Genomic DNA, 26,933 nt, shown 5'->3' on the forward strand with positions numbered 1-26,933 from the left:
GTGCGCAGGTGGGGAGGGAGAAATCTCAGTTTGAAGTCTCAGCCTTCCTCATTTCAACAGACTACAGCAGCGTCCGTCGGACCATCAGCTCAGTCCCGTTATTTGATGCAGTTTTGAGTAGGCTACTCATAACACCTATATAGATTTATTGCACTCCAAGCTATGCACGTGACCAAAACAATGACCTGTTGTTATTTTTGGCACTGTTCTCTGCGCTGAACGACTGAAGAATCCCTATATAGGCCTATAGGGAGCATCATCCCAGGGAACGGACTCTCTGGCGGAGCGCAGGACGGGATGGGATCGCAACAGCGCTTTTAAGAAACGGGAATGGCAAGTTTAAACGTGCATGGACTGCGGATGCTGGCTAAAAATCACGCGAGGGACGGCTTTAAAGGAAGTTTAAAAAGTGATAATCTGCAATAGTTCAATAATCGGCTCTGAATTAACTGCTCTGTCTGTGGCGGACTGTTAATTCTTCACATTAAGCAGCACTGGTTCTTCGGGCACAATGAAATCCATCTTCTACACGCGCTTTTTCATCCTTCTTCCGTGGATCTTGATAGTGATCATCGTGATCGACATCGATACGAAGAGGCTGTCTGTTCGGAACACGGCCAGTTTTTATTTGTCTCGGCTGGGAAATGTGCAGCAGCGGCAGGTCGTCAGAACGACTCGCACCAGCAGCAGCAGCAGCACCACCAGCAGCGGGAGTAACGCCACATCTCTCCCGATTATTTATGCCATCACTCCTACTTACAGCCGAGCGGTGCAGAAAGCAGAGCTCACCCGCTTGGCAAATACGTTCCGCCAGGTTCCGCAGTTCCACTGGATCGTGGTAGAGGACTCAAACTCTCACACGGAGCTGGTTTCTCGGTTTCTCGCCCGCTCTGGGCTGCGACACACTCACCTGAACGCGTTCACCCCGCGCAGGTTCAAGCGGACAGGGATGCCCCGAGCGACCGAGCAGAGGAACGTGGCGCTCGGCTGGCTGAGAGGACATCGCTCGTCCAAAGATAAAGGAGTCGTTTTCTTCGCCGATGATGATAACACTTACAGCCTTGAGTTATTTGAAGAGGTAACTGCGACTTCTTGAGATGACTATTGGCTTAATTCTACTTAGAAGAGTAAGGATTGATATGAAATCTGAAAAATGAAGTAGGCTGTAGGCTACTAGAAAAGCAATGACAATAGAAATGCTACATTGAAAATAGTGGCAACTAGACAGAGATATGGCTGGGGTTCTCAAGAAACCTCTGCTGGTTCACACTGGTCCAAGTCATTAGAGCTCACCTCCATGAATCTTTGACATTTTGCTTGCTAGATATGGCTGGGATTTGCTATACGGTTGCTAGGGTGTTGCTATGATCTGCTCCTTGGCCCGGGTCCAAAAAAAAAATCCAACTCTATGGTCTCGCCCCATACGTCTGACCCATTGAAAAGGGTCAGGCATGTCAACTCAAATGGTGCAGGATGAGTTATTCCTGTATGAGTTAATGTATAAGTGGGGAGTGTAGATCTACATGCTTTAAAAAAGTGTGGTATATACAATCCAGTGCCTCTACAGTATTTCCCTTGAGAAGCTTCACTTTAAAATTGTAATAAAATTGAAAACAGCAGCAATTAAGCAGAAAAGCAGCAATTAAAGTCAAGTCAATTCAACCTCTATATTGTCATTGTTCAATAGGCCTATGAAAAATCTCATTTTGAGAAGAGAAGAGAAGTACGGTGGCAATTAATAACTTGCAACGCATCAGGAGACTTCGCTGACATCTGTCCCTATGGACATTCATGCGATGTGTTTTATCATGTCATTGCCATCTATTTCTTACAAGTCTCAAACGTGCAGCAAATGACGCACATAAGTGAAGGCGACCCAGTATACTGTGTAGCCAAGCAGAGTGAATTAACCCAGTTTAAGGCAGTGGAAGTCACCGAGAAACGAGAGTGACCTGACAGCTGGGAAATTAGGATTTGTCTGTTTAAATGGTTGTCTGTGGACGACGGATGAAACAGACAACACCATGAAGTGATGAGTGGAGAGACACTTCATTTGAGGCTGTGTCTTACACAGGTTATGCTTTTCTACATCTTGCACACATTAAAAATCTTTTCAATTTTGCACATATTTCTTCAGGATATATTTTTGATCAAGTCAGCTGGATTCTGGTAATTATAAGAGAGTAAGCAGTAGGATTAAAGAAGCAGTTCTCTCAAAAATGAATATTATTATTTACCCTCATGTCATTCCAAACCCATATGTTCGTTTATTTTTTTCAGTGGAAAAGAAGAAATTTTAAAGAATCTTGAAGTAACTCATTAAACAACACTGAGTTTTTAAAAAAAAAAAAAAAAAAAAAAAAAGAAGAGAAGAGAGAAAAAAAAAGTAGTTTGTATGAGGAAAATACCACCTTATTTATAAGATTGGCCATTTGTAAATTTAATGCGTCTGGATTCCTGTGCCATTCGCTTCCATTTATTTTTAGCTGTACAAAACGGCTCATTATGCTGCTTGAAACAGCAAACTGGTATTATTTTACCATATTATTTCAATGTATTGTCCTAATTATAAACACATTGGTTTGTCAGTTTGTTTGTAGTTTTACCATTTACTGCACTTTGATATTTTTCTTGTTTCCCTATAGCGGCTAATGAATCTGAAGTCTCACATATTCACAGAAAACAGCTTACTTCCGCATTGAAAAATAGTGCACAATATCAAATGTAATGCACAAGTCATATGGACCACTTTTAACATTACTTTTATTGTGTTTTTTGGGTCCTTTTTGGAGTTGAACCAACATGGACACCACTTGTGATAGAATTTTCATTGTTAGTTGAACCATCCCTTTAATCAGCTTAATTGCACTGGAAAACATATTTTACAAGTTCGCTTTTCACCTTAATTAATATGATGCAATTTGTTAGAAAATGTGCAATTTTTTTTTTTTTATAAAAAAAGCATGGTCTACCCGTTAAAAAATCATCAGCGGGGTGTAAGATGATTGAACAAAAACATACTAATTCAAATGAATTAGTCACCTAAACATACAAATTTAAGAATTACCATGTAAATGTGTTGCTTTGTATTTGATGTCTGATGGTTGGACAGTTCTTTTATTTGACTGGAAAGCATAAAAAGGGCACCAAGAAGCTGACAGCAGTCAAATGATGAGATGAGAAGAAGATGTTTCCTCCCCTGCATTACATTCTCTGTCCCATAATACAAAATCTTTTTCTCTCTCTTGGTTGTTGTCCAAACACTGCACTTATAGCTCATCGTCTCATTTATCATCAATTATTCTACCCTTCTCTTACCACTGCTTTTCCTCCCGTCTAAGCCGCTCTTTTCCTCTGCCATGGGCCTTACTGCCTTCCTCATTCCTTCAATGCTTGCTTTGTGCATCCCTCCCTCCCTCTGCCTCTTTCTCTCTCTCTCCATTTCTCCAGAACACAGCTGGACATGTGGAAGAACACATGGAACAGCCCCTGAGGGGTAGAGCGCAGTGTCAGTATGCTGATGACCCCTGCTCTGCTCAACACAAACACATTACACAGCACAACAATGAGAGTCATTTGGCCTTTTTCAACAGCTAGTGTTTCATAATGACAAATATTAATGACACATTGGAAATGTATTCATTTAGCACATACTGTTTTCCCCAACGAGAAGTGCTACAACTCGAGTGATTCATCCTCAGGCGACAGTAACATAAAAGAACTGCAATGCAAAGTCTCAAAATTAGCTAGAAAAGCACAAACTAGTACAGATATGTGATGGAGCAACAGTGAAACAATAGTTTTAGGTGTAGTAGGGAGTTGAGTACAGTGATCAAGTTCTAGTGGGGGGGGGGGGGGGGGGGGGGGGGGGTCTTTAATTGCCTGAGTGAAGTATGCAAGATTATTCTACCATTAAGTTTTTTAATTCTATTTGTGAGTTTATAATCATTAAACTCACAAATAGAACATACATTATTATTTTTAGATAGAAAATAAGATTCCAATGACAAGCAATTTGACTCAAAAATGGAACATGATATAATCACTCACAAATCAGCCAATCAGAACCATCTTTGTTTGCATTCTTTCTCACCTGCAAAACATGACGCAACTGAAGAGCATTAAAAGGAAGAACACATTTTAATGTGGCGCTTTATCAGACTGCATGTTTTTCCACGTGAAACATGACTGCCATCCTGTATGATATCCACATCCTCTTTGTTTTCTCCTCGTTTATTTTTAATATACACAAGGAGAAATAGTCCACCAAATGATAGTCCACCAAAACGAAAATTTGGTCATCAATTGACCCTTCGCATGGAGTTTGATTGACAGGCGATCTGACCACTAATAACGCAGAATCTGCCATTTTTGTCTGTCAAACACACCAGACTGGAAAGTAGCTTAACGTTGGTGGACTTGAACTTGAAAAATGGTGTGTATTGACATCTTTCCGTGGTTGAAACAAGATACCTTCTGATATTCACTCATGTTTCTTTCATGTTATAACTAGTAAAGAGGAAGAGGTGATCGATTCACGTCACGTGCCACTTGAACTGAGGCGCTACAGTGATCTGTCACAACTCAATAACAAGGCACAAAACGGTATTTATTGTTTGAATTTCTTTAAAAACATTACAAAAATGTTTCTTTGTTTTATACCTAAAGTGACCTGCTCTGTCTTGTGTGTCGGTGTCCTCTTTGCTCTGCGATGTAACAGTTATTTTTTACTCTGTGAGAATGTGAAGTGTGGCATGGCTTGTTGGACATAGCAACGGTAATGAAGGGGAGCGGGTCTTTGCAAAGCGTTAATTACTCAGCTGTAGTTCCAAACCTGTATGTATGCATTTCTTCTGCTGAACGCAATAACCAGATCAGTATTTGGGTTGGCAACCAAACTAATTCGGGTCCCATTAACTTCCATTGTATTTTTTGGTCCATACAATGCAAGTCAATAACTGAAACGGTTTGGTTACCAACATTCATCCAAATATAAAGGTCAAAGAGGTTTGGAATGACATAGGGTGAGTAAATGACAGAATTTTCATTGGCTGAACTATCATTTCAAAATCCCAGTAACCAGTGAAATGTACTCCTCCTAGGATTCATTTATGTGTAGTCAAATTGGAAAACTGGTGAAGAATTTTTTAATAAATGATACATCGTCCGGATTAGGGGCATAGATATTGGCTAATATCAAGGGAACATTATATAATGAACCAGTTACTATAACAAATCTTCCCCCTCTATCACTTTGGACATTACTCACACAGAACGGGGTGTTTTTGCTTATAAGAATTGCAGTCCCTCTGGATCTTACATGTATGCATTTAGCAGACGCTTTTATCACCCATTAAGTCGCTTTTATCCAAAGCGACTTACATTGCATTCAAGATACAGTTTTTACATTTTATCAGCTCTTGCTTTCCCTGGGAATCAAACCCATGACCTTGGCGTTGCTAGCGCCATGCCCTACTATTTGAGCTACAGGAAAGCTTGACTGAAAATCTTGACTGAAATGTGAGTGGTACATTTGCCCCACCCAAGATTTTTGTAGTTTATAATGATCAGCTGATATTGAGTTTCTTGGAGAAATGATATATTTGCCTCCAGTCTCTTTAAATGGGTAAGGATCTTATTGCGCTTAATGTTATGGTTAACCCCTTTCACGTTCCAGCTCACAAAGTTCACTGTAAGTAGTCTGCTATGTCCCAGGTTTACAGCATTGTTTAATGCGTGTCAAACTGACACCAGCTTCCTTCTGAGATGTTTCTAACAACTGTACACAATAACACGAGTAAACATGAACAAGTTTGAATACCAAACGAACACCTTGACCCCAACCCCCCCCACCAAACAGCTCCCCAAACGAGAAGCACAAAACCTCCCACATGTAACTAACCTTTAACGTTCCCAAACGCATAGGACTTCTTCCAAACGCTCAAAATCTTAAAATGTATTTTAACACACACTTGTTTTTCTTTTGTCTTATTGAAAAGAGAGCTTCATAAAGCCATATTAGTCTTTGACCAGTAAAAGTTTCCACGGTCCAGTAAGAAGAGGGGAAAAAAAGAAAAAAAGTTCAGTAACAGAATGAATATAATGTCCAGTTAAAAAATTAAATAAAAACACGTTTATGCCCTGCACAGTACCAAACACACTGTAGCAGACATCAAGGGGGTCCTGAAAAACTATTCAGAGAGCATCCATTTTTGGTTTGATGTGTTGCTCAAAGTAAGCGCCTCCGATGGTGACTTAAAAGAAAGTCTAGTGTTATCAAAAGTGAACCGTAAATCTGCCGGATGGTGGATGCCTAAGAAATCCCAGCCTGTTTAAGCTTGCATTTCACAGAATTAAAGGCAGCTCTTCTACGGCTCAGTTCGGCACTCATATCAGGAAAAATATGGACCCGTGCGCCGCGAAATGTAACATCACCAGCGCGACGCGAACTAATCTCACCAGCGCGGCGCGAACATAAGTAGTTAGTGTTTTTTCCCTGCACGTTAATGAAGATCATTAAGTTTTTACATTTCTTTTGCTTAATATCCCTCATATTACTACATTAACAGTAGTGTTAGCTACTTTGAAACACGTATAGGCTATATTTAGTAGCCACATGTTCAAAGCTGAAACTTCCATTGTCCTCTTAGAATTAAAATGTTTTTTGGTTTCATTCATCAAGGCATATTTTAAGTAAATTTAACATTTAAGAATATTTGTGTAACTGACTGTAGCATATTATTAGGCTATACTGAGAAAGAGTCAAATTTACTGATATTTTTCTGCCAGGACATTATCCATTAATTTTACCTAACGGAATTTAACAATGGTTTTACTATAGTAAAAATGCAGTAACCATGGATTGATTTTGACAGATTGATTGTCATTTGTTGAATATGGTTAAATGGTTTGTGTAATAAAATCATGGTTAATTTTCATGTTTTCTGATAACCCTAAAACAATGCAGTGCAAAATTCAAAATACATCATATTGAATTTACATAGGTTACACTGTCAACAACTTTAAAATAGTTTTTTTTTATTATTAATTAAATTTTATTTATTTAATATGGAGTGTAGAAAAAAGCCTGACAAAAGTAGCCATTATATAAAATTGCATTGTTAATAACATTACCTTGGACATTCCCTGGTCTTTAGAGAAAAAAAGAATCCCATATATGTTACCCTGGACCACAAAAAGCACGAGTACGTTTGCAGCAATAGCCAATAGCTACATTGTATGGGTCAAGATTATCCATTTGTCTTTTATGCCAAAAATCTTTAGGATATTACTATAAGTAAAGATCATGCTCCATGAAGATATTTAGTAAATCTCCAACCGTAAATATACCAAAACTTAATTTTTGATTAGTAATAGCCTATATGTTGCTATAAGAACTTTATTTGGACAACTTTAAAGGCGATTTTCTCAATATTTATTTATAAGTTTTTTTTCTTGCACCCTCAGATTCCAGATTTTCAAATAGTTGCATCTCGGCCAAATAAACCATACATCAATGGAAATCTTATTTATTCAGCTTTCAGATTATGTACAAATCTTTTTTATGTAGCCTACCCTTATAAATGGTTTTGTGGTCCAGGGTCACATATAGCCTATCCTATTTAATAATAGTTCAAATTTAAAATGGTACATAACTGCAATATTGTGCTGAATGTAAAACTTGACGACAACAACAATAACTAGGTACAAAATAAAAATAAATAAAATCTACTAGAAGCTGGGTGTCCATATGGACTATTGTAAATTTATTAAAGTTTTATTAATTATATAGGCTATTATAAGGCAAGGTGTGCAGTTCTTCAAAGTAGCTAAAACAACTGTTAATGTCTTAATAGGAAAGATAATAAGTAAAATTAATGTAAAAAATTATGTTATGTTAACGTGTATTATGTTAACGTGAAGGGAAAAAACACACGAACTTCTTATCTTCGCGTCGCGCTGTCAGTTCAGTGGCGTCCTCCCTGCGCTGTCGAGTATATCGCGCCGCTCAGTCCATTGAACTATGACAAATCAGCGCCGCGCGAACTCTTTAATAACGCACTGTTTCGTCCCACTTTTGGGTTGTTTGGCTTCCCATATTTGGAGAATCTTGGCCTTATCGGAGAAGTAGTGCAGACGAACGATCATTGCTCTGGGCCTGACGCCCATGGTTGCCAGGGTAGCGGTTTTCCGCACAATTGGGCTAGTTTAGAAAAGGAGTTGCGGGAAAAAATACGGAGTTGCGGGTTGCGATTTTTTGGGCTACATTTATAATGTACCGCGGCCGCAAAAAAATAAATAAAATAAAATAATTGTGGACAAAGATAAAAGGGAACCTGACGTATGACGTATTTTATCAATACGTCACGACGACTTTATTAGTGGGTGTTGATCCCCGGGAATGAATACTTGGCAACAAACGCTGCTGCTCGGGAGACGCGAGTAGGCGCGCGCGCCACATGTGCTTTTGACATCACAAATCAAGCATCATCATCACGTCACTCCATGAGAGCGTTGTAGTCAGAAGCGTCGGTTCGGTTGTCTGTGGATGAACAAGCAGCATTCTAAAATGTCAGGTAAATGGGGAAAGTATGGAAAGAAGTATCGCAAAGAATGGGAGACAGAGAAAGGATTAAAGGAGTGGATTCGAAGTGTTCCAAATGATGATAGAAAAGCGTTCTGCAAATATTGCAAATGTGAAGTAAGAGCTCACCACGGTGATCTGGTAGCTCATGCTGCGACTGAAAAACATAAAGAAAATGCGGCTCCTTTCTCAAATGCCAGAACATTATTTGACAGGCAGTTCCTTTCTAAGAAATAATGCACCTGTGAAAGAGGCAGAGTTGAAGCTGGCTGCCCATGTTGCTTGTCACTCAAGCACTTAGCGCTACACTGTTGACCACTTAGGAAGTGTTGTGGAAGAAATTTCGAAAAAAGGCATTAGTTTACATCGAACGAAATGCACAGCACTAATTAATTTAGAATCCAGCCGTTGTCTAATCTGATTGGACACTGAAAAATTGGGCTAGTTTTCATTCCATTTGGGCGGATTTTGAGTTGTCATTGGGCTGGAAATATTTCTGGGACCTGGCAACCCTGCTGACGCCAGCGCGGGGTTTCGGAGCGAGGGCGCCATGAGCGCGGTCTAACACCACTGATTGAAGGCCAGGTAAATCTTCGCCTAGTACCTCTGAAAAGAATACAGACATCAAGTCAGTGGGCCGGCCCTTCTCCGCGTCTTCAGGTATGCCAGTTATCCGGAGGTTTTTGCGACGACCCCTATTCTCGAGGTCGTTGCTTTTGCAACTTCTGAATTTGGTCTTTCAAAGTTGAAATCGGTTAACCATAGATGTAGGATATTAGTAGAGACAGAGTTATCCCTTTTCAAAGTATACTTGCGTGTATTAGTGAAAATAAAATTAAAATGAATGAGAGCGCAAACGAAACGCGACTATACTTCATCATCTTGCAGCCGGAAGTCCCCCTAATGGGTATTTTGCCTAGTTTTACTGTTAAAAAAATCTAAAAACAAGATATGTTTACTTGAAAAGCCGCATTATATGTGAACCTGGATCACAAAACCAGTCATAAGGATAAATTTTTCGAAATTGAGATTTATACGTCATCTGAAAGCTGAATAAATAAGCTTTCTATTGATGTATGGTTTGTTAGGATAGGGCAATATTTGGACAAAATCTGGAAAAAAAAAATAATACTGAGAAAATCGCCTTTAAAGTTGTCCAAATGCATATTACTAATAAAAAAAATAAGTTTTGATATGTTTACGGTTGGAAATTTACAAAATATCTTAATGGAACATGATCTTTACTTAATATCCTAATGATTTTTGGCATAAAAGATAAATCGATAATTTTGACCTATACAATGTATTTTTGGCTATTGCTACAAATATGCCCGTGCAACATAAGAAGGTTTTGTGGTCCAGGGTCACAAATAAGAAATTGAGACTAGTTTTCATAGATTGAACATTTTGTCCTACTGCATTGGCAGTTTTTCACTTGTTTGTAAAACAAGTGTTCAGTAAAACCTTATATTTAAGATAATATTCATGAAAACAAATCATAGTACTTTATGCAGTGTTGCTTCTTGTTTCGAGCATTTTCAGATATTATTACTGGAAAGCAAGTCAGAGGAGACTTAACTATAAAAAAAAAGTTACAATGTGATTTTGTGCTGTGCATGTATTGGCAGCACATGGTCATAATGAAATCATATTTTGATTTTCGTGGTACAATATACTCTGTGCAATGTATTCTCCAATTCTTCCCAGCCTTGTGTCTTCGGTGCCACACCACATCACTGCAAATTCTGCATTAGATTTATCGTTCTCAGTTGTAACCTGTCTTTCCTTAGAAATATAGTTTCTTACTAGATCCAATTTTGTAGTTGCATTGTTTGAATCCTCTCTGGAACTGTCAGGCAGCATGTAGAGTTTTGTTATCGAAGGTGATTTTACCTCCCTAAAGATATCAAACACACTTAGACTACTACAAATTTACTTCTCTGCACCGTGTTGTCAAAATGAGGCCAGACTTTCTTATTCCCTGTCCCTGCAGGAAAACACATGGGTCACAAAAACTGCCAAACACAGATGCCATAGCCGCCTGTAGCTTGAGAGCTCAGCTCAAAGAACTGTGTATGTGACACTGCATTTGATGGCTGTGCCTGTTGCCCTTGTTGTCAACTTCAACGCAAAAGGACGCTTGGCACCTGCAGATGACATCCTCTTTGCTATAGAGAATTATTTGACTTTGCCTTTGAGCGGTGTTAGACTTTAAGTGCAACATTATGGAGATGGAGCCTTTGAAGAGAGGGAGGAAGACAGACATTAGAAATACAGCTAAAGGTGCAGCAGTTTGTGCTTCAAAGCTTGTCCGTTGCTTACGGCCGCCAGCCACAGGCACGTCACCCAACTGCATACAGCACTCACATAAATAGCGCAACCATTAAATATTCAAAGGCTACTCTGACCATTTGTTCGAGAAATTGCAGCAACGCTCATTTCTCCAGTGGCAAATAGTTTTATTTTTATTATATATGAAGGAATGAAGGGAAAACAAGATTCTTTCAGCAGTAGGATGTTTAAAATTCCTCAAGGAAGATGGTATCTTGTTGGAAATGACAGTTTTAGTATTGGCGGGTGGTTCAATCAGATGCAATCGTGTTTATGAAACTGAAGAGCGATGTGTGCTGTCTCCAGCAGACTGCAGGTGGATGGACTTATTTGTGCTGAAAATGAGCCAGGATTTTATAATAAGCCATGCTGTGTGTGTTGGTACTACGCTCGTTCCTTTAAAAATAATAAAAGACTAAGTACTGCATTTGGTTAGCAGTATAAAGGTCCAAAGAACTGACTGGAGGATCCACAACAAAACTGCAGATCTTTATGATAACTTTGGGTTTGTAATAGTATCATATTTATCACTGCTTTGTCTTCTGCTGTTCAGATGCGGTCAACCAGGAGAGTGTCAGTATGGCCAGTGGGACTTGTTGGAGGCCGGAGGTATGAGCGGCCCTTGGTGGAAAAGGGAAAAGTGGTCGGCTGGTACACTGGCTGGAAGGCCGACAGGCCGTTTGCAATTGACATGGCCGGTAAGACACTAATATCTCTTGAATTTCTCATTTAATAACATGCACGGTCATTAAAACACCACTAGGAATTTTTTACTGATATTATTGAAAGATATAATGGTGTATAAAAATCTTGCTGCACCATTGTTGCCTAACCAGGAAAAAAAGGGACATATATTTAAATATATGACAATTATGCCTGTTTTACACTATGTGCAGGATGAAACGTTGACACAAAAGCATGCGTTCACACTAATGGCATTTATGCTGTGTAACAGAACCGCAGCTCAAAATAACAGAAAATTACAGACAATTAAGTGATTTCCAGGTTATTGCACTGGCCCAAAATTATAAAATGGTTATCAGAGTGTATCATTGAAAACTATGGAACATAATCTAAACCATCTCAAATGACAAAACTTGTCAGTTGATTATTTTATGTTGCTTTAGGAAAAGCTGTATTGATAAATCGGTTTATAGTGCATTTTCTCAAGATTTTCTGCCTATAATACATTCAGTGCTGAAACTGCTTACTGTAAATGATACAACTACAACAAACAACAAAAAACCATGCCTTAGACATGAAAAATCCTGTGCATCATGGCTTAATGGGGTTTTTATAGCTGGTTTAGTATAACAGATTAAGCAGTCGTTTAAAAAAAGCTGTTTGACCAGTTCTTGGAAAGATCTCTAAATGTCTATTTCTAGATTTAAAATATTTATAGGCCCTGAACATAATCTAGCTCACTCCCTTTAGTGACGACAGAAAATGTTTGACAATAGATTCCACTGGTTAAATAACAGGTTTCTGGTGACTGGCACTTTCCATCATCCAGCTGGTTTTGAATTCCAGGACTAATTTGTGCAAATCACGTAAAACCTCAAGCTGAACACTAAACTGCCATTTTTTTTTTCACCCTGCCCATCTGAAAGCTTCCATTTAAGTTACATTTATTCATTAGGTGTATGCTTTTATCCAAAGCAATTTACAGTGTATTCAAGATATACATTTTTATCAGTATGCGGATTCTCCTGGGAATCAAACCCATGACCCGTGGCATTGCAGGTGAGCTACTGTGACCAATTAACCATCAATCAACGGACTTGATAAAGACATTTTTAAAGTGCAGAACCATTACTGTAAATGTCTTAAAAGTATTGTAGAAGCAGAAAAACATTAGCTGGAGCATTATGCCTTCAAGTTTCACCACAAGGTCTCTCAATTTTATTTAATGTTATTAAGGTATTGAACTTCCGCCATCCATATTTCTGTCCATTTTCTCTGAGTTCTGAAGGATATTCTGCCCACGTTATACCATGTGCTGTCGATAATCACAACATCAGCTGTGTGAGGAGCAGCTTGCCTGTTCAGATAAGCAGATGGGTCTTCTTTGCAGTTTGGTTGTGTTGATACTTTCCAGACTGCCCTCACTGAAGTTGTTTCAAAGAGGCATATAAAATTGGCCCAAAGCAGGCAGCAAAGCAGTTCCTATATAGAGACCATGCAAAAGGAACGCTCTAAGCTGGGGGGGGGGGAGCTGTGAAACACTAGAGAGTCTTCTGAAGAGGCTTTTCTCCTATACAACACTAGTGATACTAGCTAGAGCATGTCAGTGTTTATGAAGTACCACGCTTGTTAATGCCAAGGCAAAGTAACACTATTAAAAAACCTAAATAATTGATTTAAAGGTGAAATAAAATAAAATAGAAATATTATCTGAAAAACTTAACACTTAAAAAATAAAACTAATAAAAATGTTGCCTTTACAACTTACTAAATAAAAAGTTAAAATACTAAAATGACTGGTAACACTTACAGTATTCTGACTATTAACTAGTTGCTTATTATCATGCCTATTATGAACATATTGACTGTATATTAGTACTTATAAAGTACATACAGTATTCTGGATGACCTTATTCTACATCCCTAATCCTACCCAATAACTAAACTTAACTATATTACTAACTATTAATAAGCAGCAAATAAGGAGTTTATTGGAGGCAAAAGTTGTAGTTAATGGTTTGTTAATAGCGAGAATTGAACCATATAATAAAGACCTTAAAATAAGGAGTGACCAAATTATTAAAACTAAAAGAAAATATATAAGCAAAAAATATATATTCAAAACAAAAAGCAAAAAAAAAAAAAAAAACATGGCAAAAGCATGTAACAAAATTACTAAAAATAAAACTGAAAATATATAAAAATTCTAAATATAAAAAACTATAAGTGTACATATACATCACTGCAAGTAAATATGCAGCACCTGGTCCTTTCTTCAAAAGGTACTAATGTACTAACACAGAAAACTTTTTATGCGTTTTGACTATTTTGTTTTTAATACGACAGCAGCATTTTGGGAGCCTGAAAACACAAACTTTTGAAAAAATTATCATCATTGCTATCTCTGTGTAAATTTTGAAAACAGTGACATCATGCACCTGTATTTTATGCATGATGTACAAACTTGTATACATATGTGCGCAGGCGTGTACTGTCTCTTTACAAAGTGACATCGCCACCTACTTGCATGCATAATACAGCATTTTAGTCGTTTTCTCAGATCCGTGTCATTGTTTTGCCAACATTGTCACCTGTAAGATAAACTTTTAAAAATCGCAAATGAAAAAAACGTTCTTTTTCTAGTACAATCGCTGCTGTGTAAACATACCCTAAATGGCTTTCCAGATTCTTCACCCTCTCTTTTCTTCTCTGGTGGAATGAGCTGCCAACCCCCACCCGATCTGCTGAGACCATCAGAACCTTCAAGAAAGAGCTGAAGACACACTTCTTCCACGAGCACTTAATGAAAACACAACCATAAACAAAGGCACTTCCTATATTAACTCCTGGCACTTGGCACTGTGTATTGCAAATACTGTTGGCTCTTCTGATAAATTGCTTGTGATTTTCCACATTTGTAAGTCACTTTGGATAAAAGCATCTGCTAAACGACTAAACGCAATTTAGAAGTTGACATGTCAGGCTGGTCGGGATTCCCAAACAGAGGGATGTTAAAAGCATCTGTGTACACTTTATGGGGAAATCAGCTTTCAAATGGCTTACTTATAGTTTACTATAACAAGAAAAAAATTGTGACAGTAAAAAACAACAAAAAATTACACACTATTACAAAGCATAACAGGTAGAAAAATATAAAAAATACCCTATAATTTAGGTAGAAGTGAGGTGACGGGGCTCTCTGCTCCCTATAATTGGCGAAAGCACCTTTACCAAAGCTTAATTCAGCAATTTCTCTGTGCATTTTTAGCAAACGTGAGCTCTCAGGCAATGCATTAAAAAGGGAGGGGTGAGAAGATGCTGACAGGTTGGAAACATCCTAATGGAGAGAGGCAGGGCTCATATGCAGCTCGAGGGAATGAATACAACGTAAGAGATAACAGTGCGTAGTTGAAGCAATCCCTAATTCCCCAGACTCCAGCGCTGCCGCTGGATATTATGCTGTTCATGAAACTCTAATAACAAGAGATGCTATCATCTCTTCCTCATGTGATCTCCAGTACTACCACTATTGCTCCTCTTCCATAGCTTGTATTCTTCACATGTGTTCACTCACCCATAATATCATCATCATTGTCATCAGAGATAATGTATTCATTGTCAAGGCCTACCTGACAGTGATCACATCTCCCTTCACAAACACTTCACACAATGTATAAGCTTCCTCACATCGCTGCCGTAGACTAAACACACGTTCTAGGAGCTTTTTAAGGTTCATAAATCCGCCGGCTCTACTACACTTCTCCCTGAACAAAAGCTGAGAACAATGAGGTTATTTAGTATTCCTGCTGTACGGCTTCTTCAGAGAGCAAACACAATAGCAGAGAAAAGGTCCTGAACCGCCTCTCTCATTACTTTCAAGCATTGCTCTCACCTGAAGAGGAGCTCAAGTGCTTGTCTTAACATGGAAACCTTTTTAACACACAATAGCGACGTTTTGCACATTAGGCGGAGAAGGGTTGAAAAGATTATGCATGAGAACAAAATGCTGCATAGTGTACACAGTGATTAGGCCATGCATTAGCTTTTACACTATCTGTGTCACAAGAAGAATATATATATATATATACACACACACACACACAGTATGTATACTGTATAGTATATAAACATACTGCATTTCCTTGGAGTCTGCATGGAGGACAACTTGCAGAATTTGTTTTTCACAAATATTTTGTAGTGGTTCTAAAATAAATGAAATGCACTGATTGCAACAGCTTCATTGTTGTGGTGGGCACTAGGCACTATGCTAAAATTTGCACACAGCAAGGGTTGCCAGGTCTGAAAAACAAAACAAGCCCAATTGCATTTTTTCCATAGTCTTCCTCTTTGTCGGGGGTTCACTCTTTTGAAATTGTGTTCCGAGGGGGGTTCCCTCGCCATCAAAATAGCGTTCCGGGGCGAGGAGGGTAGATTGCTTTAACCCACATACTACCGTATTGACCCGAATATAAGACCATGTTTTTTTTTCTTGGAAATACATCTGAAAAAACACGGTCGTCTTATATTCAGGGTCTGGACTTTGAGATGTCAATATTACACCCACAACAGTGGGGCCAAACACGCATAACACGAGTGTGCCATGAAATACGTAATGTGTGTTGTAAAGATAGCGAGTGAAAACAAAAGAAAAAGAAAAGCTTACAGCGGCATGAGTCCTGACTGTCATGTTAGCCTGATGGGAATAAACTTCCTCTGTAAGTGATTTTAAGACGCTTTTACGCAGATTTGAAGACTACAATAAGATTTCACTTCTACTATTAATGACATTTTGCTAGGCTGCTGAGATGGATAGCCGAATTGTTATATAATTCAGATGGGCTATTTTTGTTATTTTTATGGTTTACCAAAAAGTGTATATTTTTAAATGTGATTGTTGGTACATTTTACCAGTATTTACCATACTTTCAAAACAAAAATTTAAATATTTAAAATATGCAATATGAAAGTAATTAAAAAAGTTTAGTTTTTTCTCAGTAAAACACAAGATTTGGTTTTCAAAAAGCCTTTGTCCAGAAGGTACATCTGGAAAAAGGGGGGTCGTCTAATTATATTCAGGTCAAAACGGTAATATACAACCTTTGGCAACAGTCTAAAATTAGCCAAATTTCGCTGTAAAACCGTGTACTTGGCAACACTTCAAACTACTAAATGCGTGAAAACTGCACCATAAAAATGAGCTGAACTAGCCTTAAGTTTTGGGTTGTAAGGTTTTTTTTTTTAAGTCTCTTACAGTTACCAGGCCTGCATTTTTTTAAATCAAAAGTAAAATCATTAATTGTGTAAAATATTATTACACAATATTATTTACTTACAAAACAGCGCCTAAGTTTAAAAATGTAATTTATTCCTGTGATGCAAAGCTGAATTTTCAGCATTATTACTCCAGTCTTCATTGTCACAAGATCATTCAGAAATCATTCTAATTTGCTGATTTTTTGCTCAAGATATTATTATTATTATTATTTCGCTATTATAATGTTGAAAACTATTTTTGTGGAAACCATGATACATTTTTAGAATTCTTTGATGGATATAAAGTTAAAAAGAACAATTAAATATTTTGTGGTGTATGTATAAATATAATAATACCCTGGTCAAAATTTTAAGAGTAGATTTAAAAATCAGGATGTGAACATTCCATGTGCGTTTACCACACTGTTTATACAATTAACTCAGCGGCACATCTAGCCGGTCCCTGAAGTGCTGTTGGTGCATCAGCAGAAACATGTCCGGCTCTTCAGCTGTATCAAAAGCCCTGTCCCTGGATCTCTGAGCATAGGTTCTTACATCATTTCCCCAACACTCCAACAGGGACATCAAAAGGCAATATAGTCATTAAAAAAGAAAAAAAGATGAAAAGAAAGGAGTTGGCTGGCCTTCAACTATTAATAAAGCTTGACAGTATGCATGTCGATCTGAGGGAGAGAAACCTTGTAACTACACAAGGACACAGTTAGCCAGGGCTTAGATGAACATTGCATTGCTGTCGTGAGCTCGCCTCTGTGGATTTGAGGGAAGCCCAGGTGGTTTTAGCTGGAACGCAGGCGTCCTAGAAAACAGCCTGTACCCAGGATAAAAAGCCCACAACAGAGGGTGATATTCCCTATAGTCAAATTTGAAAAGTCCTTCTCCTGTTTTGTGGCTGAAACGGTGTCATCGAGAGAAATAGAAACGAGTGGGTGAAAAACTTACCCTGACCCACATGCAACAGTGGGAGGGTTCAACCTGCTCCCACAAGAAATACATAAGGTCAAGAGCGCGCTGAAGAGCTGTGTATTTGTGTATAGTTAATACAGAGTATATGAGAGAGTGTGCTTGAATATATAATGAGATTATCTGCACTATAATTAGTTTTAGATGGCCTGTACCAGTGTGAGCTTTTTGATGTATATTCGGTGGAGCTTGTTCCAAACCCAGACTTTCTCACTTTCAAATGAAGTCTATAATACATGGAGAAAGCTATCTGTTAGCATTCCCATTCATCTTAATGGCAGTTGCTCAACCCCTGGAAGTATGTGATTTGCAATCTGCAATCACGGCTCTTAGGCACGCACTTCTTTCCAAACTCTCCACTAATGACTATCATGAGCTGTGACAACAAAAGCAGCAAAGAGGAAAAAGTAATTAAATAAAATAGATTCAAACTGAAAATTTGATTTATACTTGCTTACAAAACTCTGTTCCATCATTGGCAGGCTTTGCAGTGAACCTGCAGGTGATCCTGTCAAACCCACGTGCCCTGTTCAAGAGAAGAGGAGCCAAACCAGGGATGCAAGAGTCTGACTTCCTCAAACAGATCACTAAGGTGGAGGACTTGGAGCCAAAGTCCAAGAACTGTACCCAGGTCAGTAGAGTAGCCTGCATTTGCATCCTTCACACCGATTATCAAGAACACTACAAAAACATCCCCTTTTTGATGTTCCTTCATTTGTTCCTAGTCTTTCTTGAGTCCTTGCTTTTGACATTATGACTCAACCCTATGTTTTTGGTACCAATTTGAAAACCTAACTTCATTCATTCTTCTACCAGCTCTTGAAAATGAAAAACACATTCCTATGTATTTGACTCGGTCTGATTATAAAAGCTCCTGCATTCATCCGTGGCCCATTATCTCAGGAGCCGAAATCTCAAGCTCAAACCTCTTCACTCAGCTCACCTTACGTGTCAAAATGCTCTCTTCTGATGATGGCACGTCACGGCTCCTACCATCATCATTATCACCCAATTACCCTAATGGTAGCCGCACTGGGTTATTAATAGTGACTATTAGCAAGGCTGACAATTCCACTAATCACCAACACCAGCAAGAGCAGGACATGTTTCCAACGTCAGCCAATCAGCTATGCGTCATTTTGCCAGACACAGCATAATCTGCACATTGTAAACAGAGAGTGTAGGTTTGTTCCTGTGGTACAGTACCATGGCGGGTGGAAGCGTGTAGATATCGCACCCGTAAACAGAGTAGAAAGGCCACTGACAGTTACGAAGAAGTGCGAGTCGCTACTCGGACAAAGTGGGAGTTTAATATACTTAAATTTGTGGCTGCAGTCCAATTATATGAGGATGGCATTATGGAAGTAAACAATAGGAAGCGCTTGTGCCAACAGTTATGGGTCTTCGTGATGGGCGTGAGCGGGCACCTGTCCAAAGTGGAGCACTGCCAGCGACGTCTTTTGGAAAGGTCACATTTGTAGAAGCGTTCTTGAGGGTCCCAGCTGATGACTGTGACTAAGCCTGCAGGCAGGGAGATATGGCTAAATCCCAGCATGCACTTTAAAATTAAGCACAGGGAGGCTGGGTGGGTCATCTTATGCGAGTAATCAGACTGAACTGATGTGACAAGGAGGAAAGGGACAGAGGGAGAGAGGAAGAAGAAGAGGGCAAAGGGAATGTTTTTGAGATTGGCAGAGGGATGACAAACATGCCATATAGATGGAGAGGTGAGAGAGATTCACAGGCTTATTTACAGAAGTCAGTGCATAGACACCTATTTATTAATGTCAATCTCAATCGTGCTCCTGCAGACCAGATTCTGTGCCAGCATGCTTCACTCTGCCCACAACACAATCGCTCAAATTATTATTCTCTATCAACGCTTCAGATGCTCATGCTGTTTAGATTCAAAAGAAACCCTCGGAAAAATCTTCAGCACAAACATTGTTTGAAAAATCTTTTCATATCGGTCAGCCCAAACGGAATCCAGACATTTTTCATATTTTTTCGCAATGGAACTAAGAGTAATACACATTTATAAAAAGACAAAATACTTGAAAAATTATAGGCTATAACAATTAGTTTTGATGTCACAAGATTCTATCCTATTTGTAGAAAATCACTTTAAGGTGTGTTTCTTGGTAACACTTTACACGTAATGCAATAGCTAACATTAACTAACAATGAATAATACTTTAATAACCTTTGTTAATATTAATTTCTACATATACCAGTGCATTTTTAATAATGTAAGTTGTATAAATGTACATTAACATACTATGAATGAATATGAATTATATAGAATGAATTGAAAATCGAATCAATATTTGAAGTGGATCAAAACCAAAATGTGTTCTTGTCTTAGGACAACTTTAATGAACTTTTTGTTCATTCGATGTGTATTGTTAGCTCATATGCTACCATACAAAAGTTCGGGAGATTTTTTGTAACGTTTTGACAAGGCTGCATTTATTTGATCAAACATTCAGTAAAAACAGTAATATTGTTAAATAGTGTTCTAATTTAAATTGATTTTTAAATGTAATTTATTTGATGGTGAAGCTTAATTTTTAGCAGCCATTACTCGTTTTCAATGTCACATGATCCTTCAGAAATCACTCTAATATGCTGATTTTCTGCTCAAAAACATTTTTTATTACAAATGAAAAGAGTTGTGTTGCTTAAAATATTTGTGGAAATTTCATCTTCATATTCAAATTTCATTTTTTTTCATGATTATTTGATTACTAGAAAGTTCATTTTGAAATCTTGTGTAATATTATACATCTTTATTCTCATTTTTGATCAGTTTAATGTGTTCTTGCTGAATAAATTAATATGAGCAAAAAAGAGAGGAAAATAGAGAAAAATCTTACTGACTCCAAACTTTTGAATGGTAGTGTGCCTTAACTAATATCAAGGACTGTTAATGCCTTGTAAATAACACATTACATGATATTACTTTTCTATTTCTATTTATTTGTGCTTTCATCTAACAACCTCTCTTATTAGAAGCCAAAACAAGGTATTGAAGAGGGGGGGTAGGATCTAGAGGAGCAGGGGGACAGAGTGTCTTCTCTTACTCCTGGATCGCTCGAAGTGGGGTTTCACTCTGTACAAATTGAAATCTGTCTATCCGAGTATTTAACAAGAGTTCAGCACACATTGCAATAATGACCGTGACATCTCCAGTGCACTTGTCTTACATTATTCTAATAGATACACATGCAAAGACTAGGACTGCTCCAAGATTAGTCCAAAAAGTATGAAGGGTTTAATTTTTAATAACTTTTTCTTGAAACTCATTTACAATAACTAGAGCCCATGAGGCTTCACACCTCCAAAAAAAAAAGCCTTTACGCACTGATTTGTAGCCATTACATTATCAACATTAAAAATTAAAGGATTTATTACATATGAAAGCGGAAGCGTGCAAGTTTAATTCTTCATGTATTATTACTTTACTCTTATAAAAAATTACTGTGGGCTGCAAATGTCTTCAACAGCCACACACAAACACAACTAATGAAGTTCAACCACCCACAAACCAATTACAATTCACTTCAGGAAGTTCTCAGTTTAGTCCATCTCAGACCTTCAGACTTATTTCAAAAGTTTTGATACCATAGAAATTTCGTAATTCTTGTCACCAGTGTCAATATCACAAAAAACTAATAAATACTTAGTTAACTTAAAAAAAAAAAAAACTTAAGCTCACTGAAGACAACAGTCAGCGATTAAATTTTAAATAAGAAACTAATTAGAAGCAATTAGACAAAACACTACAGTAGAACAAATAAATAAGAAATGCTACATACATTATAAAATAATCAAATTAATAAAACAATGCATATTCTTCAATGTGTAAATTAAATATATATTTCTTCTTATTAAAGTTACAAAAGTCATTAAGTAAAGAGCAGTGAGAAATTTTCTCTCTTTTGTTGTTTGTTTAACATGAATGACAGAGAGCAGGAATATTAGACTGCTGTCACTTTAAGAGCTGCCTGGATCCAATATACTGCTACACATGTGCTTTCTTTCTCAGCTGTTTACTTTCATTTAAGACCTAAATTACTGTGTTTACGAGGATACTTGCAAAGACGGGCATTTTGACTCGCACAAAAGTGTGTATTTATCTGTTCAAAGCGGCAAACATAACTCCGTTCAATACTCCCGTGCTCTTCATGTGCCTTTCTGACAGCACACACGTTCGCTGCTGACTGCATTTAAACGGCTTAAAATTACTTGTTTTTAAACCACAATGCTTGGAAATGCATGCAAACAATGTTTTTGTGACCATGTAGCACAGCAGTGTCACATAAGTGTGTAACTGCAATAGAGATGATAATCCAAAGTCTCTACCAGTTAATCGTATCTTTAAGTATATCACCTACCCCTATAATATTTATCAAGGGAACGATGGGGTTAGCAGACAGCAAAATAAAGTGTTAGACACCTTCATAAAAGTATTATTACGGGATCTGCCAGAGAGAAACATCTGGTTATCAGGCCACTTTGGTTACTTTCTGGGTTGCTGCTCCACAGTCCACCTGATTTATCTCTTATGATTCTGCTAAATTATCCTTGTTTTACAAAACAAGCCAATTTGCAGTGCCATTTATCTGTGCTCGTTCCCTGCACTGCCTCTATCTGATATAATTAACACTTAAAACCAGTCCGAGAGATCCCATTCCAGTATCCTTCACGCACCAACAGCCTAAAACATCTCTGCTGAGAGATCACACACACACACAATGACCTTATTTTCTGTTATGATGCACCTGTGTGTCATTTCCTTTCAAGGAAATTCATTTGGCGGCCATATTTGCAAGCCTTCCAGAAAGCTCTTTTAGGGATTTAAGACCAACTCCAATCTACTTGAATGGGGAAATAAAGAAATCTTACAAACAGCTTCTCAAATTCACTTTTAAATTACATGAACTGGACCTATTTATGTTGTTTCTTAGACTCAAATAGAATTCAAAAGCATTTATTTGAGGTTGGTAAAGTGTCTCAAGGGCAGTCCCATTTATAGTAATGTAGGTAAACTGCCTTGGTACATACAATTTACATGTGCTTAATGTGTGCTTGGTTCCTGTATTCTAAAATACCTGATTTCAAATGGTTTCTTTCAGGTCCTGGTGTGGCATACACGCACTGAAAAGGTCAACCTGGGTAACGAACCAAAGCGACAACAGGACTCGGTCTATATAGAGGTCTAGCGAGCAACACTGCACTAATATTGTCATATAACACTGGATGGAGGCCCGCCATCATCAGCACTTTCCAAATCGATGGCCACATTTGAACTTTAGGATATCTGCTCTGGTGGAAAAGACATGCCAAGCCGTCTCGGGATTCTCTACTGACACTTACTGTATCTGCTGGAGCTTCTCACTGTGGCGTCACACTGGATTACCTGTAACATGGTAGAGTAGAAACCATGGATAAGGGGTTTTCAAATGGAAACTGTATGTGAAAACTTCATCTTATTCCCAATGCGGTAGTCAACAGACCATTTTGCAGACTCTGGACAATCAGAGAATCGGATCGATGTCTGTGAATGTGGAGAAAAAGGACCAGCTGCTTGAATAATGTACAAAGAGGTTGAGCGGTGCTGAAGAGAATCGACCCGTCCACGAAAATAAAAGGAATAGTGGATGGAAAAACCCTGGAAATACCATCTAATACGAGAGACACCATTACAAGGACAGAACTTTTGGATTACAACTGTCTTTATTCCAAACGACCCTCTTTAAAAGCAAAAAAAAAGAAAAGATAACTTTACAATAAATGCGTCTTTAGACAAAATGATCACACAATAGTTCATGGCTATTCACTGTTTAATGCACGGAAATAACGATATTCTGTCTCTGTACTAGGCACCAGAAAATGTAAACACATTATAGAAATAAACCTGGATGACACGGTGGGGATGTTTATATTATTGCACAGCAGAGAGACCCTGTCTGAGAGGATAGAAGCTCTGCTACAGCGGCGAGACTGAAGTGTTTGACTGCACGCTTTTGTTCAGTCCTTACTTTTCAAAACTAGCTGGCTGAAACAATTTCTTCCCCGAGCCCCTTTCTATTGAACCCACAACCCCCCCCCCCTTTCCGTTAGCCGTCACAGCTGTACAGTCGTCCAGGTTTATTTGTCTTTCACTCACTGTGCTTCTCTGTAACGCACACATTAAAACATCACAGTAAAGATGGAGTTTGTCATGGAGCTACACGGATGCGGTGGGGTGAGCAGCCAGAGAGAGGGGACGAGGGGTTCATCTATCTCATGATTACATACATTACATGGGTCTATACAATTTCTGCTACAGGGTTCTGGGACGTGGGGCTACAGAAGATAGGAAAAGGAGGGGGTAGTCACAAATATGATAGCCATACCTCTGTCTTTTAAATACTATGACTCACTATTGATTTGGTAAAGATATATTAGAAGCCTGTATAATTGGTCCAGCAGCTTTCTTGTAGCTGATATGTATTTTGAACCCCCAAAAAATATATATATAGATGAAGAAAAAAATAATTGCAAATAAGACGGTCAAAGCTGCCAGTCTCTTACACTCCGTACTCTCGCTCACTTGATCAATACACAGGGCAGGTTGAATCGATGCCCTCCAGAGTATTAATGGTTGGAAAGAGAAAGGGGGAAAAAAATGACAGTACATGAATAAAACTCTGGGCGCAAGTGGTAGTGGGGGAGGAGAGATGGAGGGAGGGAGGTGGTGCCCCTTGTACCATCTTCCCTCTTTCATTTACTTCCAGAGCTGGGTGCTGAGGGTCTGACCGGAGGGGGGTGCCACCCAGCCGCCCATGGGGGCACCAGGTGGCCCAAATGCCATTGGAGCACCAGAACCATTCAGGTTCATTCCAGACATCTGTTGGTTAATCTGAAAAAGACAAGAGGGAGAGAGAGAAGTGTGAAACATCTACACACACAAGACTTGTTAGCATAATTAGCTATGGTCCAAAAACTACAGAGAAAGCATTAAGGCATCATGGGCACTCCACCAACAGAAAAGGTTTTTACGAAAAGTACTGTCTCCTAAAATACCCTAATTTGGCTAAATTCTAAGCCAGCATCACATGTGGAATGCACTGAGGGGAAATAAATAATATTCTTTAATATTTTCATAGCTATTTAATTAATTTAAACATTTTTCTGATTTAAATTTTAAAAATTAAAATTTAATTAAATAAAAATATTTATTATATAAACTGCCATTCAAAGGTTTGGGATCAGTAAGGGGTCGGTTTTTGAAAAGTATTTTATGCTCTCATTCATTTGATGAAAAATACAGTAAAAACCGCAATATTGTGAAATATTACAATTTAAAATAATTATTTTCTATTTTAAAATGTAATTTATTTCAGCAGCCATTACTCCAGTCTTTAGTGTCACTTCACCCTTAAGAAATCAAATGTAACTACTTATATAAATGATAATAATTATATGTAGAGTGCTTCAAACTGGTTTCAGGATGCTGCCTTTGAAGGTTGCTAGGTTTTGGAACAGAGCTTTGGTATTAAAAGAGAAATATATTTGCTTTGTGGAGTTTCTACACTAGCATGAACAGTAAAAGTGGTGTTTTTACACAATCAGACCAGAGATCTGACCGATCATTTCACCTGTGGATGGCCTTTCCCTCCAATGTTCCTATTTTTTTTTCCAGGTTACTAAGCTGTCCTCTGATCTTTAAACGCATCACCCCTCTTATTACTCTGTGTCTACCTCCCTCTCCCTCATTTTCGATACCTCTACTCTTCCCGAGAGCAGAGCGGCGTAGAGGAGAGGGTCCTGTGGGGTGCGCTGGCTGTGGGGCAGCCCATAAGACACGTCTGTCTGATTTATACCGCTGTCTCTACAGCTCATAGCCAGCATAGAGAGAAAAACTAATGGTTTCAAATAAGCAGCCCCCTATTTTTCATTATTAACTTGAATTCTGGGAACTAAAGTTTGTGCAATCTTTATCCAGCTGTCAAAAAGGATATATAATGGAAGATGGGATTTTTCTATCTTTGAAATAAGAGTTTGATGTGCTATGTTGACAATGGATGTACAGAACTACCATAATCGACCATTTGGTGGGTCGTCTGAGGCTAAAATTATTACAATCATTACTAATCTATTCACAAAGAAACTTCGCAGTTCACAGCACATCATCAGTTTAACAAGTCTGACGGTAATTGTTTTGAAATTTGTTGTTGAATGCGGTGGATCTGTGACAGGCGGCGCTCTGATGGCAGTAGTGCTGGTGTTTTAGAGGGGATGAATGTAGAGAGGTGAAAACCATGCTGATAGTCTAACAGCACACTACACCACTGCCAGCTGTCAGCATGCTAAAAACCTCTCAGAGAACTTGCGTTCAGTCTCTAAATTCATTCACTGTGAAGCACCACTTTTAAGAAAAACAAAAAAAACAGCTAAAACAAAGCCGACCTCACTAATTGACTAGATGGTTGGCGTTTACATAATGTTTATACAAGGTTATGTTAATGTTTACATAACTGCTTATTCGTTATTCAGCAGCTCAGCCTGATCTGATGAGTGAAACAGTGAAGCGTGCCAGTACACAGAGGCTAGCCAATCATAAAAAAGCTCATTTACATATAAAAGACTTTATACAACACTAATTGCTTAATAAATGTGTAAAATTGTCAGTTTTTAGACTAAATACACAACCGTTCCAAAATGTGGGAATTATTTAAAAAATTAATACTTTCGTTAAAGTAGCAAAGCATTAAATTGATCAAAAGTGATAGTAAAGACATTTGATAATATTACAAAAGCTATTTTAAATAAATGCTGTTCTTTTGAACTTTCTGTTCAAAGAATCCTGAAAAAACAAAACATAATTTGCACAAAATATTAATCACCACAAATGTTGATAATAGTAAGTGTTTCTTAAGCACCAAATCAGCATATTAGAATGATTTCTGAAGGATCATGTGACGCTGAAACCAGGAGTGATGACTGCTGAAAATTCAGCTTTGCCAACACAGAAATAAATTACATTTTAAAATCTATTAAAAAACAAAACAGATATTTTTGAATTGTAACAATGTGTCAAAATATGATGTTT

At 38.0% G+C, this 26,933-nt stretch overlaps 2 protein-coding genes across 4 annotated transcripts in view; one reads left to right on the top strand and one right to left on the bottom strand.

Annotated features, from left to right (window-relative positions):
• On the top strand, nt 1-23,651 carry LOC306882634 (galactosylgalactosylxylosylprotein 3-beta-glucuronosyltransferase 2-like). Its single transcript, XM_079437425.1, has 4 exons — nt 1-1,078; nt 11,469-11,613; nt 18,316-18,464; nt 22,972-23,651. Exons 1-4 carry the CDS (start codon nt 512-514, stop codon nt 23,056-23,058), a joined length of 948 nt encoding a protein of 315 aa, XP_079293551.1. The 5' UTR covers nt 1-511; the 3' UTR covers nt 23,059-23,651.
• LOC306882633 (stromal membrane-associated protein 1-like) overlaps nt 23,557-26,933 on the bottom strand; it is a 125,498-nt gene continuing 122,121 nt past the window's right edge. For all 3 annotated transcript variants that reach the window (XM_079437424.1, XM_079437423.1, XM_079437422.1), the window contains one exon: nt 23,557-24,740. In XM_079437424.1, coding sequence (XP_079293550.1) covers nt 24,606-24,740 — 135 coding nt within the window. In that variant the 3' untranslated portion in view covers nt 23,557-24,605. The remainder of the gene's footprint in view (nt 24,741-26,933) is intronic.

Source organism: Barbus barbus (genome assembly GCF_936440315.1).
Source record: "Barbus barbus genome assembly, chromosome: 16".
In the NCBI taxonomy this organism is placed as follows: domain Eukaryota; kingdom Metazoa; phylum Chordata; class Actinopteri; order Cypriniformes; family Cyprinidae; genus Barbus; species Barbus barbus.

What these genes read in the sequence shown, in the direction of transcription:
- LOC306882634 (XM_079437425.1), top strand. Translation starts at nt 512, where the DNA reads ATGAAATCCATCTTCTACACGCGCTTTTTCATCCTTCTTCCGTGGATC. An exon ending in GCCTTGAGTTATTTGAAGAG is followed by an intron (nt 1,079 to 11,468) that starts GTAACTGCGACT and finishes TCTGCTGTTCAG; the next exon opens with ATGCGGTCAACCAGGAGAGT. An exon ending in GTTTGCAATTGACATGGCCG is followed by an intron (nt 11,614 to 18,315) that starts GTAAGACACTAA and finishes CATCATTGGCAG; the next exon opens with GCTTTGCAGTGAACCTGCAG.